Genomic DNA, 14,373 nt, shown 5'->3' with positions numbered 1-14,373 from the left:
TTCGGATTCGTAGTCCTGAGGTTCCCGGTTCGATCACTGGTGGAGGCGGAAACAAATGGGCAAAGTTTCTTTCACCCTAATGCCTCTTTTCATCTAGCAGTAAAAAGGTACCTGGGACTTAGCTACTACGGGCTGCTTCCTGGGGGTGTGTAACAAAAGGGAGGCCTGGGTCGAGGACCGGGCCGCGGGGACGTTAAGCCCCGAAATCATCTCAAGATAGAGATAATCCAGACTTACAGCACCGCTCCTGTGCCAGGTAAGTCCACTACGGGCTCACCATATCCCGTGCTACTTGGAACTTTTTATTCCAAATAGCAGAATCTAAAACAAAACAACATCTCAAGATAACCCCCCCCCCCTGAAGTGGTAGGGGCGGGAGGGGGGGGCGGAATTGTAACTAAAGGGGGGGTAAATTGTAATTAGGGGGTGGGGGAAGAGGCGAAGGAGGGAAGAGGTAGATAGACAAAAAGGGGTTAAGAAAGAATTAATGAAAATTCCTTCTTGACCCTCGACTTCTAAGCGAAATCGAGAAACTAAAGTGACGAAAGTAATATAAGTAAAATACAGCAAAACATTAATGGTATAAGCAGGGTGCCGGAAGTATTTTAGAATGAACTAACAACAGTAATTCCTTAAGAGCGAGTGGAACTGACAAGAACTGTCTTCATATCAACCCCCCCCCCCCTGGTCCACGGTTAGGTTCCTCACCACAATCAATATTTATAGAAAGCCCCACTAACATAAGTACTACTTATACTACAGATAAGGGGCATAACTGGCCGACCCTTCGCTGTGTTCAAGAGAGAACTCGATAAACACCCCCCAAAGAATACCCGATCAACCAGACTGTGACTCATACGTCAGGCTGCGAGCAGCCGCGTCCAGCAGCCAGGATGACCGGTCCAACAACGAGGAGGCCTGGGCGATGACCGGGCCGCGGGGACGCTAAGCCCCGAAACCAAGACAAGGTAACCAGAAGGTAAGCATGAACCTTTACACACCAGTAATGAATGGTACAGGTGAGGCAGAGCACTGAAGGCCAGGTGCATGGGTCACCACCCAACCCGTTCTCGCAAATTCGTATAGTCAATATTGACTTATTAACTACGTGCATATGTGATACACTGAACATAATAGATACCCTTAAAAAGCTTCATAGAAAACACCGACCTTACCTAACCTTGTTAGTATCTTAAGATAAGTATCTTATTGCTTCACAATTACAATTATTACTTAACCTATACCTATAATAGGTTAAGTAGCAATTGTAATTACGAAGCTATAAGATGCTTATCTTAAGATACTAACAAGGTTAGGTAAGGTCGGTGTTTTCTATGAAGCTTTTTAAGGGTATCTATTATGTTTAGTATGTCACCTATGCACTTATTTAATAAGTCAATATTGACTTTACGAATTTGCGACCACCGTGGCCAGCGTTGCTGCCTCCAGTTTACCTGGAGTCGGTTCCTAGAGTTGTTCTCCCCAAGCGCTTGTCTTCTGATAGCTGGATCTAACAGGTTGTTGTTTGGAGCGGCCTGCTAGGTACGTTTTTAGTGACTTCTTGTCAACTACAAATCTCCCCTTATTATAGGCCCTGAACAGGCCTAAAATATGTAATTTCCTTATCATATACGACGGTGACGCATGTGATAAGTTATATGATAAGTTATATACAAACGCATTTTGATTTAAATCAAAATGAACAATAGATGTAGAGACACGATAACTTTGTTCAGTGGGCACTGAAGACTAGGCCATAAGCACCGTTAAGAGTACTAGCAGTAAGTAGTCCGTGGCGAAGCTGCTTCAGCCAGTATACCCAACAGCAGAATATATGAGGCCGGGCTTGGTTCACCAGGCTTGCTGCTGCTCATCACTCACAGCGGCCTCGAATTTAGCCACGCGGGACGACGTGCACTCGTCACCTTGCCTCGTCACTCGCTCCTCTTACGGTACTAGCCTAAGGTCTTACGGGGAGGCAGAAGGTTACTCTCCGTGGGACATCTGTGGAGGAGTGGCGGCGCATGTCGTCGTCGCCTACACCGTAAACACACTGCTACACCGGCCGGCGCCGCAGGAAGCCCTTATCTCCCGTCTGCTGGCCCGGGAGAACTCACTACGTGGCCCTAGTGTACAGCCTCGCTCCCTTCCCTCTACACTTGCTAAGGCCCACACGTGATGCCAGGCCCTGCTCCTCTCAGCTCACCCTAACCTATATCACATTTTCACTTGGTTTGCATCGTCGGAATTAATTTATAAATTTAATAATTATCCGAAATAACAGTTTATATATCGCCTTAGACACCTATCTATAAAAAATTATTATTATTATTATTATTATTATTATTATTCCACACTAACCTATATATATAGTATACTTTTAGACACCACACCCACCGGGGGACTCGAACACTGGCCATCAAACTTCAAACTTGTGGTTTATAAGCAAGTCTGTGCATTAAGCATTAGCACCGAGTTCTCCCATATAACAGGGCTTGATGAAAAACGCGAGAGATTCCTCATTGCCTGGAGAGATGGGATATCTGGTTAGTTAAATACCCTGGAATTCCCACCTCTTTAGGGCTCTGAAGTATGGTGTAGTGGATACAAGTGCGTACCTGCCATCTTGATGGCCAGTGTTCGAGTCCCCTGGTGGGTGTGAGTGTCTAAAAGTTCTATACTTCAAACTTGTGGTTTATAAGCAAGCCTATGCACATAGTCTTTACAAGGTATTATATAAATGACACAATTATCACTACGAGGGCTGTTTCTAACTAATAGCTTACCAACAGTAATTAGACGATCAATAGTTAGAAACAGCCCTCATAGTGATAATTGTGTCATTTATAAAAATACCTTGTAAAGACTGCAATAGGTTCTATGTTGTGCAAACATCTAAAGATTTGAAATGTAGAATTTTGCAACATAAATACTCTGCAAGACATGGCCAATTGTCTAATGCTTTGTTTGTTCATTTGTCAGAAAATGCTCACCAAATTGATTGGGAGATGGCTTCTTCAATAACGAATTGTAAAATCACTTATAACAGGAACATAATTGAATCTGCTTTAATACAGATTACAAAAGGAAATAATTTGAACATTAGCAGTGGTTTATATAACTTAGATCCATTTTTGATCAATTAAAGGGTGATTTGAGTAAATTCATTGATACACATTTGACTAATTCATTGTAAATATTTACTATCTTATGCTATTATTATCCATGTGTGGGCCTATGTGTGGGTATAAATAGGAACTGCATCGTATGGGTCAATAGGCCTTCTGCAGTATCCACCTAATTCCCATTCATTTTTCATTATACCTCACCTCACTTCACCATCACTCTCCTGCCTATATATATGTCCAATACTTGACCGGTAAAACACGGGAGACATCTCCCGTCACGCAGGGTGCAGTCGCACCTTCACAGATCTCCAGTATCGGCTATTGATACTGGTAATGGCTCAAAAGGGCCACCATTTACGGGCTATTCATGCCCGTGCCACCTTTTGGGCGACTTAATCTTCATCAATCAATCGACCGGTAAATCAGTACCACTTACGGGCTATTCATGCCCGTGCCACCTCTTGGGTGGCTTAATCTTTATCAATCAATCAATCTGTAAATCATTCCTTCTGAAGATGTATTAATATACGAAAGTACTTAAGGAAATATATTCAAAGGGCAATTTTACTTACATTTTTGCCACCTTCTTCCCCCTCTGGAGAAGGCCTTTGGTTTTCCTTGTTGTCTCCCAGTCTTTTCCTGGGTGGTACTGGAGGTGGGGGTTCATCAGAGGACGGCGTGGAAGCAGATGACATAGTTGCCGTTGTAACAGACATTGACATCGAGTCGCCATCTTCCGAGGGAGAAGAAACGGATGCCATTTGGTGAATGGGAAGGCTTTTTGGACGGGAGGCTGACAAGGGCACCAATGCTGGAGTACTGTAAGCTGCAAATGGTACTGGAGAGGGCTGTGCACCCGAGGATCCTCCATACGTTGACAAGCTGCTTGATGAAGTTGACAGAGAACTGGGAGGACGGACCATCTGTGGTGCAGGAGGAATCCCCAGATCAGCTGGCTCATCATAGGGGTACCGCACCTCACCAAATAGTGGTTCCGATGGTTGTGGTGGTGGTGGTGGGTACCTCGGCTCCCCTGCAGAAGGGTACCGTGATTCTCCAGGTGAATACAAAGGCAGCTCCCCTGAATATCTTGGTTCACCATTTCCCTGATGGCGTCCATTAAAATGTGGGGGATCAAATCTTCTATCACCAAATTTCAGATCCTCCTGTGATGAATAAATCTGATGAGTTGGTGTTGCTACAGGTGGAGGTCTATAAGGAGGAGGAGCACGATATGGAGGAGTTATCCTGGAAGGAAGTGGAGGTGCAGGAATCATCATGGGGCTACAAGGCTGAGGGCTGTAAGCTGCACTATGCTGAGGTGAGCTAAACATGTGGAACTGGCTGGGACTGCTGAAGGTGACTCCTGCAGGTGAACTGCCGGGGCTGAGGTATTCACATTCAGAAAGTGGTGTGCCAACTCTGTATTTTCTTTTAAGAACTAGATACTTCTCACCTCCTTCTTGACTGATATTAGCAAGTGTGTTAACATATTGCTTAAACTTGTTCCTGGCAATTTCTGAAAGAAAATTTAAAACGGTTGATATAATACCTTGCAAAAACTAGCATATCATAGCATAAGTATACATATAAAACATATCATAGAAGATTATATAAAAATATATACTACAGATTCTCTTCATCGAGAAAAGGGTCATACCAAACACAACCAAAGGTATAAATATATTACACACACACACAGTGTGTGTGTGTGTGTGTATTTTTTCAGTGTCAGTAGTTAACAAATGGTATGCATTAGGCAGTGATGTGGTGGAGGCTGACTCCATACACAGTTTCAAATGTATATATGATAGAGCCCAGTAGGCTCAGGAATCTATACACCTGTTGATTGACGGTTGAGAGGCGGGACCAAAGAGCCAGAGCTCAACCCCTGCAAGCACAACTAGGTAAGTACAATTAGGTAAGCGCACACACACACACACACACACACACACAGGCGGGATCCAAGAGTCGATGCTCAATCCTGCAGACACAAATAGGTGAGTACACACGCGCAAAAACACACAAGGAGGGGGGGGGGGCTCGCGGCTGAGTAGACAGCGACCGGGTGTTATAGTCCTAAGGGTTCAATTCCCGGCCAAGGAAGAAACAAATGGTCAGTTTCTTTCACCCTAATGCACCTATTCACCTAGTAGAAAATAGGTACCTGGGACTTAGATGGCTGCTATGGATCTCTTCCTGGGGATGTACTCACCTAGTTGTACTTGCTGGAGTTTAGCTCTGGCTCTTTGGTCCCGCCTCTCAACTATCAATCAACTGGTGTACAGATTCATGAGCACGCCTACATGCACACATTTTGTGTGTGAGTGTGTGTGTGTGTGTGTGCATATGTTACAAATATATGTAGTAGACATAATAGATGAAAAATAAATTGGTTGGAAAGGCAGGGTCCAAGAGCTAATAACTCGACTCTGCAGACACAAATAGTAAATACGGTATATTGTACATGAAAATCTAAATCTAAATTAGAATGTTGGAAGCCGGGTACTGGAGGGAGAATCTCACCCATCCTTACACCCTGATTCTTGTCGAGTACATGTACTCTACACTCCTGTAGAGTACATGTTCAGTGGGGCAGGGTTGGCACAAGTGAAGCAAGTGCCACTTGACGCAGTCTCAATGAGAACCCCCATAACTATTCTTCAAATATCACATTAAAAAAATGTGATATATCTCGTTAACATTCTGTCATACTTTGCCTGCAGTAGTAGTATTGCAGACATTAGGTACTGATGAACTCCTCCTCACTTGGTCCATCTCCACACCCGTCCTTCTGCTTGCCAACCCTCAACACACACACACATTGTGAGGTCACTGCGCTAGGAGAGGGGAAAGTAAACCAGGCAGCCTTGGAAGGGTTCGAAATTATGAGAGAGGAGGTCAAGAGACACCTGTTGGATCTGGATGCGAGAAAGGCTGTTGGTTCAGACGGGATATCTCCATGGATACTGAAAGAGTGTGGAGAGGCACTTTGCTTGTCACTCTCCATAGTGTATAGTAGATCACTGGAGACGGGAGACCTACCAGAAATATGGAAGGCGGCTAATATGGTCCCAATATACAAAAAGGGTGACAGACAAGAGGCACTGAACTACAGCCCAGTGTCCTTAACTTGTATACCATGCAAAGTGAGAGAGAAGAGCGTGAGAAAAAATCTAGTAACACATCTGGAGAGAAGTGACTTAGTGACAAATCGCCAACATGGGTTTAGGGAGGGTAAATCTTGCCTTACTGGCTTAATAGAATTTTATGATCAGGTGACAAAGATTAAGCAAGAAAAAGAAGGCTGGGCGGACTGCATTTTTTTGGACTGTTGGAAAGCCTTTGACACAGTCCCCCATAAGAGGCTGGTACATAAGCTGGAGAGACAGGCAGGAGTAACTGGTAAAGTGCTCCAGTGGATAAGGAAATACCTACGCAATAGGAAGCAGAGTTACAGTGAGGGGGTGAGACCTAAGATTGGCGTGAAGTCACCAGTGGAGTCCTACAGGGCTCTGTACTCGGTCCTATCCTGTTTCTAATATACGTAAACGATCTCCCGGAGGGTATAGACTCATTTCTCTCAATGTTTGTTGACGATGCCAAAATTGTGAGAAGGATTAAGACAGAGGAGAACTGCTTGAGGCTTCAAGAGGACCAAGAAAACTGAATGAATGGTCGAACAAATGGTTGTTAGAGTTTAACCCAAGCAAATGTAATGTAATGAAGGTAGGTGTAGGGAGCAGGAGGCCAGATACAATGGTATCATTTGGGAGATGAAATTCTTCAAGAGTCAGAGAAAGACTGACCTTACTGGCTGAAGCCCATATCAAGAGGATAACATCAGCAGCATATGTCAGTTGATTGACAGTTGAGAGGTGGGACCAAAGAGCCAAAGCTCAACCCCCGCAAACACAACTAGGTGAATGCACACACATCTCTGTCGTGTTTGAAACCTATCCAGGCAGCCACATGCCACCTGTCAGGGTGGCTACACTTTCTGAGGGCTGCTGCCCCCCCCCCCCAGACACAGACAGAGGGGGGGGGGGGGGGGGGGGGGGGAGGAGAGAGAGAGAGAGAGAGAGAGAGAGAGAGAGAGAGAGAGAGAGAGAGAGAGAGAGAGAGAGAGAGAGAGAGAGAGAGAGAGAGAGAGAGAGAGAGAGAGAGAGAGAGAGAGAGAGAGAGAGAGAGAGAGAGAGAGAGAGAGAGAGAGAGAGAGAGAGAGAGAGAGAGAGAGAGAGAGAGAGAGAGAGAGAGAGAGAGAGAGAGAGAGAGAGAGAGAGAGAGAGAGAGAGAGAGAGAGAGAGAGAGAGAGAGAGAGAGAGAGAGAGAGAGAGAGAGAGAGAGAGAGAGAGAGAGAGAGAGAGAGAGAGAGAGAGAGAGAAGAGAGAGAGAGAGAGAGAGAGAGAGAGAGAGAGAGAGAGAGAGAGAGAGAGAGAGAGAGAGAGAGAGAGAGAGAGAGAGAGAGAGAGAGAGAGAGAGAGAGAGAGAGAGAGAGAGAGAGAGAGAGAGAGAGAGAGAGAGAGAGAGAGAGAGAGAGAGAGAGAGAGAGAGAGAGAGAGAGAGAGAGAGAGAGAGAGAGAGAGAGAGAGAGAGAGAGAGAGAGAGAGAGAGAGAGAGAGAGAGAGAGAGAGAGAGAGAGAGAGAGAGAGAGAGAGAGAGGAGACAGAGAGAGAGATAGCTACTAAGTAACTTCAACCTAAAGTTCATTAGACTGACATTATTACCTTAAGTTTGAATTATTTTTACATTATTATTTTCAAAAAGCTCAACTGTTTGGATCCCAAGTTCGATTCCTGGACGTGGAAAGAGATTTCAGAATGCTGCCTTACACTTCATACTGCTTCCTTTAATATTGTTAAATTGTTCTCTATTTGTTAATTTCATTAAAAAACTAACATTGAGAAGATCTGGACATTGACTAATTAGGGCAGACTCAATCAAATTCCGTTCCACAAAATCACTGCAACTGCTAATGCTTTCTGCCCCATCCCAATTAATAGTGTGATCACACAAACTTGTGTGTAGATACAAAGCTGTGTCACGTTTGGGCAGTTCTTATACTATAAGCATGTTGGGACATACGTAATTGTAAGGATTTTCTTGTTTGTCCAAGGTATGTACAAACTTGACCTAGTTTTAAGTTACAATATTGCACAACAGTTTAAGAAGAAACTATGATAGGGAGAGTTACATTGTCTCATAATAATATTATATTTATATTATGTGGGTTAAATGAGGCTTTTTCTTTAATCTTTTATTCTTACCGGTTAAATCCTTCTAACCGCTCTAAGCTATTCTATACCATTTTCTGGTTAATTCTTTTCCCAGGAGATGGTGGTCAGGATCTAGTGTCTGCCTCCACTCTTCCTTTGTGATTTCTTTCAGTCGGGTGTTGACAAAGGCCCAGATCGGCCGAAATGTTCATCTCTCTTTTTCCATTTCTCTGTGGATTTTCCGCATACAAATGATCAGTGTTTCGTGATCATCAATTGCATATAAATAAATAAATACAAATTAGTTACATAAAAAAAAATTATAATTTTTACAATAGCATATTATCACACCTGGCACATACTGACTAATTCCCAGAGTTTGAGAATAATTTGTATTTGTTAATTCTCTTAAATTTTCTCTGTTCATATTAATTTCATAACCATAATAATTATAAATATTTTGATCAAGTCTCTTGCTACAACTTTTATAAGTAGATGCCCATTGCATTTTCATTAATAATTTCATTTTCAGGTAGCAGGACTATAGTCTTCATGTATGGCAGCCTGAGGCACTGACATATTCTTCAGTGCCTATTTTGAGACATTAGCCATTGTTTGTCTTCAATGTCAGAAAGTAACATCCCAGACATATAATTTCCCAATGTGAAAATTTTGTCTTTATTCAACATGCAAATGCAATCACGGTAAAGGCGCTTGTCACTGAACACCTGTAGCTAAAAACATCTACATCTGTATTTGTGGATAAAAATAATCTCAAAGTATTTCTGGAGTTCTTAAATTATACAGTAATTACATAATTATATACTGTACTAAAAATATCTAAAACTTAACTGGTAATAATTTTGAACTTGTTATATTTCGTATCCAAGTTTCTATTCATGCTTCTTACAACAACAACAAATACTGTATCTTTAAATATAGGAGGTTATATTTTATATTTTTGTATTTTGCTGTAAAATAACAAGGATAAACACCTAGTGAAGTGCATTAAGGAAGGAAAAAAAGTAGCAAGAGAATCAGTGTCAAGAGAAGCCAAGTGTCAGTTCTGGACCATCAAAATTAACCGTCTCAAAATCAATTGAAAACAACTAAGCATACTATGGGGAGCCGGTCGGCCGAGCGGACAGCACGCGGGACTTGTGATCCTGTGGTCCTGGGTTCGATCCCAGGCGCCGGCGAGAAACAATGGGCAGAGTTTCTTTCACCCTATGCCCCTGTTACCTAGCAGTAAAATAGGTACCTGGGTGTTAGTCAGCTGTCACGGGCTGCTTCCTGGGGGTGGAGGCCTGGTCGAGGACCGGGCCGCGGGGACACTAAAAAGCCCCGAAATCATCTCAAGATAACCTCAAGATACTAACACACAATGCTAATCAATTGAAAACAACTAAGCATACTAACACACACAATGCTAATCAATTGAAAACAACTAAGCATACTAACACACACAATGCTACTTTGTAAATAAATATCACATCTTAACACTTGCGAATTCCTTCCCCCTTCAAGAAAAAAAAAATAGAATGTAACAAAATGCCTCTTTTTAATAGGGCCTTATTGGTCCCCTGATGAGAGCTGAGCTACCTCACTGAGGTAACTCTGCACTACAGTCGTATCAGCCTTGGGAATTTTTTATGGCTTACTGGGGACCAGAACCAAAACTTGGGCCCCTCCCCCCTCCCAAGAGTGGTAAGGAGTAGAGGCCTGTCACCCCTCACTCAGAAAATATCCAGAAAACCAGCCAAGCAATACAGACAGCTGCAAGATTCACAGAAAGCAAAGCACTGAAATAGCCAAATGACTTTACAAAAGAATCACTCAAAAGCTATGTTAGACCCTAGTTATACATGACCACCAACAGATGGTATCACTACTAGGAAGCCCAGCTTCCACATCACCATAGCATTAGTCTGAAGCTGAAGGATCACGAATTGACACACCTGGTATGGGGAAAAGAACTGGGACCCCATGAAGTCACAGAAGCCCTACCAGAAAGCCATTTCATTACTTTTAACTCTGATTTTCAGCAACTGGTGGTGGCTCTCTGAAGCTAACAACAGTAGAAGGATAAGACGGTCCACTTTGAAGAAATAGGATGGAAATGAAAGACCATTTGCGAAAACATCGCACACAGCCCATGAATTAACTAAAAATCCTGAAGCTGAGCTACCCACAGAGTCCAGCCCCAAAAGGGCAAGGACATCAGTGACAGGAATGAGGTTATAATGTAAGCCAGAAGCTCCCAGGGGTGTTGCCACCTGTTGGTGGCCAACCCTAACTAGAGGGGGTTTGACCTAGCATGATTTCTGTGAACCTTGCCCTTTTCTGCATTTCTTCACCAAACTTTTGGATGTTTTCTCAGTGAGGGTGATTGTAACAATCCTGCTCCCTGTGCCTCTGTGAGGGGGGGATACCAGGTTTTGGTTCTGGTCCTCAGTGGGCCAAAGAGGACTCCTAAGGCTGCTGTGACTCAGTAGTGCAGTGCAACCTCAGCAAGCAGGCATTCAGGAAGCTACCGTTTAGCCCTTTCAGAAAGAAACCTTGGCATAGTTTATGCTAGTTCTAGACCTTGTATGGGGGGATTGTCTAAAACCATGTGTCTTCAAATAAAGTGAAAGCACTAACAGGATATAACACACTATTCTTCATTGAAAAGTAATATTTTATTTTGACATTCAGTTGTTTCCACAATACAAGTAACTGAGAATTTGGATTGCCAAATGCTGTCCCGTGGGCTAAGCCGATTCTTGGTCATTTGTGTTTTGAACCTGGGAGTACATCCCAAGTATACTGTTATGGGAAAATTGTTCAACAGTAATGAAATAATTATAGGTATAATATATATGCTTATATTGGTTATCTTCTTCTTGAGAAGATAACCAATATAAGGTGAATAAACATTTAAACTTGGTGAAACTACTTTAAAAATTTGTAATATAATTACATGGCTAATGTAATATAAAGACATGACCAATGTCTTAGTACATGGTATAACTTAAGTTACCAACAAATTTTAGTTAATATCTTGGTTACTAATGCATCTAGAATAGATAGTGTTATTTTATGAATAAACTTATTACCTTTCAATTCATACCTCAAATTTAAAAACTAAAAGTTTATACAGTTCCCCCACTTGGAATACCAGTAACTAAGTGGCCTAGCATTAGCAGCTCCTCTCTATTAATAATAATACTGTAATAATAATAATAAAGACATTCTGGTATTGGTTGGCATCACTTCTAGCCTATGTTTACCTTTGTGTAATAAATAGTGGTTTTATTTTGTCTTCATTATGAATTAAAGTATTTAATTCCTAGACACTCTTCAGTACTTTCCCTATTAACATCTATTGAAGTACTTAGCAGCATTTATAATGTTATTGGCAAATAAGAAATGTGTAATTCTCATACATGGTGCAGTCTACTAACACACAGCCAGTAGGAAGATTTCAGTACACGTGTCGAGTGGGAAGGTGTGAAGGGCAAAGCTGCAAACATATATCCCAATACAGTATAATAAATGCTGAATAAACAGAAAATGGTAGAGATCATTTTGACATACAGCATTTTGGATTAGGTGTGATTAATGATTTATGGAAAATTAAAAATAAATTTATTGAAAGAGTTAAGCCTTAACTGACAATCCTTGAAATAGTAATAGCACCATAAATAAATTGTTTTTGAAAAACTTACTTTTTCCAAAATTGCACTAAACAAAGTCTAACACTAAAATATCATACACCTAAGCGTGGCTCATACATAATTCGGTTACATTGCTCTCATAATAATCACATACTGTATTATAATGAACATCAGTTGGCTCATTTGGCACTGAAATGTGAATGACAAAACCAAACTGCCTCGAGTTCTTTCGGTGGAATAATCACAACCCATCCTCCGAACTGAGAGTACGTTTTAATACTAACTGTAATAAGTACATTTCCTGACTGCCATACATAGTACATAATAGCACTTATGAAGCCGTTACATTTACCTCCCTATTTATTCTCCTCGTTTTCTGTTAAGACACTCAGAATTTTAGAATGAAGTTTTAAAGTTCAGTTCACTATACACAAGTTTTAAATATCAGGAATTTCTTTTTCAATTTTATTGAACAATAGAGATTTTATACAAAATCTGGAAATATTCTGAGTTACTTCACAATTTATTTAATTATTTTAGATTTGTTTTATAAAACTAATATCAATATAGCTATAGGTTAAATAGTAATTGTAATTTAGAAGCAATAAAATGCTTACCTTCAAAAACTAAGACGGTTAGGTTAGGTCATGGTTTTCTATTCAGCTTTTCAGGTAAACTCAAATATTCACATTATATTTGACAGTACGATTTAATACCAAGTGTAAATAAGTACAATTCCTGACTGTCATACATAGTACACAATTGCACTTATGGGACTGTTACATTTACCTCCCCATTTTTGGAGAACAGGCTGAATAATCAATATGAAATGAGGAAAAAAAATAGTTACTACTTTCACAATTTAGAACACAAATATTTCAATTTACTAGAACATTTAGACCTTAAAAATTTGAAGAAATATGACAAATTGAACAAAATAAATTGCAAAAACAGCAGTTGAAGCAAATTTGCCAAAATTGCAAAAATGCTTCAAGAATTTGATAGCTTTTTAAGCAAACCTGAATACTCACGCAAATGTGTAGGCAACAAATGCATAGTAGTTTTATCAATATGAAACAAGCTAGTACTGGACCAAAAACAAACCAGGCATGTAAGCTGAATGTCATGATTACATATATAGCCATTGAAGGGCTAAAAATATTTTTTGTCAAGAAAACAAGCCTGTCCTCTCGAGTCATCACAATGGACAGAAAATGATGTACTAAGTTGCTCAAACCAAACTTAATCTAACCAATGACCCATGCATATTTTTATTTATTTATATATACTGTATACATGAGTTCTTACATTCTTGTAAAGCCAGTAGCATGCATAGCATTTCGGGCAGGTCCTTAAGTGAACAGAGGCGTACAGTTAAGGATTGGCACCTAGTCAATTCTTCTCGGCTAGGATATGAACCCAGGTCAAATCGCTTGTAAAGCGCGGGGCCACAAGGTCACATAGCAAATGTGACCTACTTTAAGCTGCTATGACTTACAGTACTGTACATAAAATTTTGTCTGTTGGAGATTTTGACTTCAAAATAAAATGCATTATTCAAGAGAACAGATTGAGAAAACCAGATGGGTACAAATGCAAAAAAAATCCAAAACAACTGAAGATGTTAATTGTGCCTTATGACTGTTTAAGGCTTTATTTTTTACACCCTTTGCACATGTCTTGTTCATCTACCATGTGCACATACAGTATCAGTTAACATCAATAAATTTCATAGTCTGTGTGATTGACAATTTGCAAATTTTCCCTTACCACTGGCATGACATACATTATTATTAAAAAAAATAAAATTACTATCCTATGGAATCTAAATCAATACTATCCAAACTGAGTGCAAAATAGTGAATTTTTGTTTAGCCCAAAAATAGACGGCAACAAACAACTTCAATTCCCATTAGCATTTCAAACAATTTTTAGTTTTGGTGCTTTAGCTTGGTGTTTGACAGCAATAGAAAAAGCAGAAAATATTCCACAGAACTTTCAAAGTCCAGTTATTTTCCCACTTTATATCTCGGCAAAAAACAAATAGGCTAAACTGAACTGCACTGTACTGTACAGTACCACTTCCTTGAAGACATATACTGTACTTGAATAATTATCATATTGTAATACAGTAATGAATATGTATGATGATAATGATTGCCATAACTAGGAAAATGTTTATGTTCTTATCACATAAGAGCAAGTTGTGTACAAAGGGTAATGGACCCGGTCTCCAGACACAAAATAACTTACCTGACACCCTATTCTTATCCAAATGGACTAATTGGAACAGATCCCCTTTTCTGATCCACCTAATGTTAAGAATGACAGCCATTATCAACACCAAATATCTTTGTTATTTACTAGAAA

General features: G+C 40.6%; 1 protein-coding gene across 2 annotated transcripts in view; it reads right to left on the bottom strand.

The window, feature by feature from the left end:
* The window catches only part of sowah (sosondowah), a 430,739-nt gene that overhangs the window by 408,844 nt on the left and 7,522 nt on the right, over nt 1-14,373 (bottom strand). For both annotated transcript variants that reach the window (XM_069338695.1, XM_069338694.1), the window contains exon 2: nt 3,701-4,647. In XM_069338695.1, the coding sequence (XP_069194796.1) occupies nt 3,701-4,647 (947 nt within the window). The remainder of the gene's footprint in view (nt 1-3,700; nt 4,648-14,373) is intronic.

This window comes from Procambarus clarkii, chromosome 40 (assembly GCF_040958095.1).
Source record: "Procambarus clarkii isolate CNS0578487 chromosome 40, FALCON_Pclarkii_2.0, whole genome shotgun sequence".
Lineage (NCBI taxonomy): Eukaryota > Metazoa > Arthropoda > Malacostraca > Decapoda > Cambaridae > Procambarus > Procambarus clarkii.
This window is presented reverse-complemented; position numbering and strand designations above follow the sequence as displayed.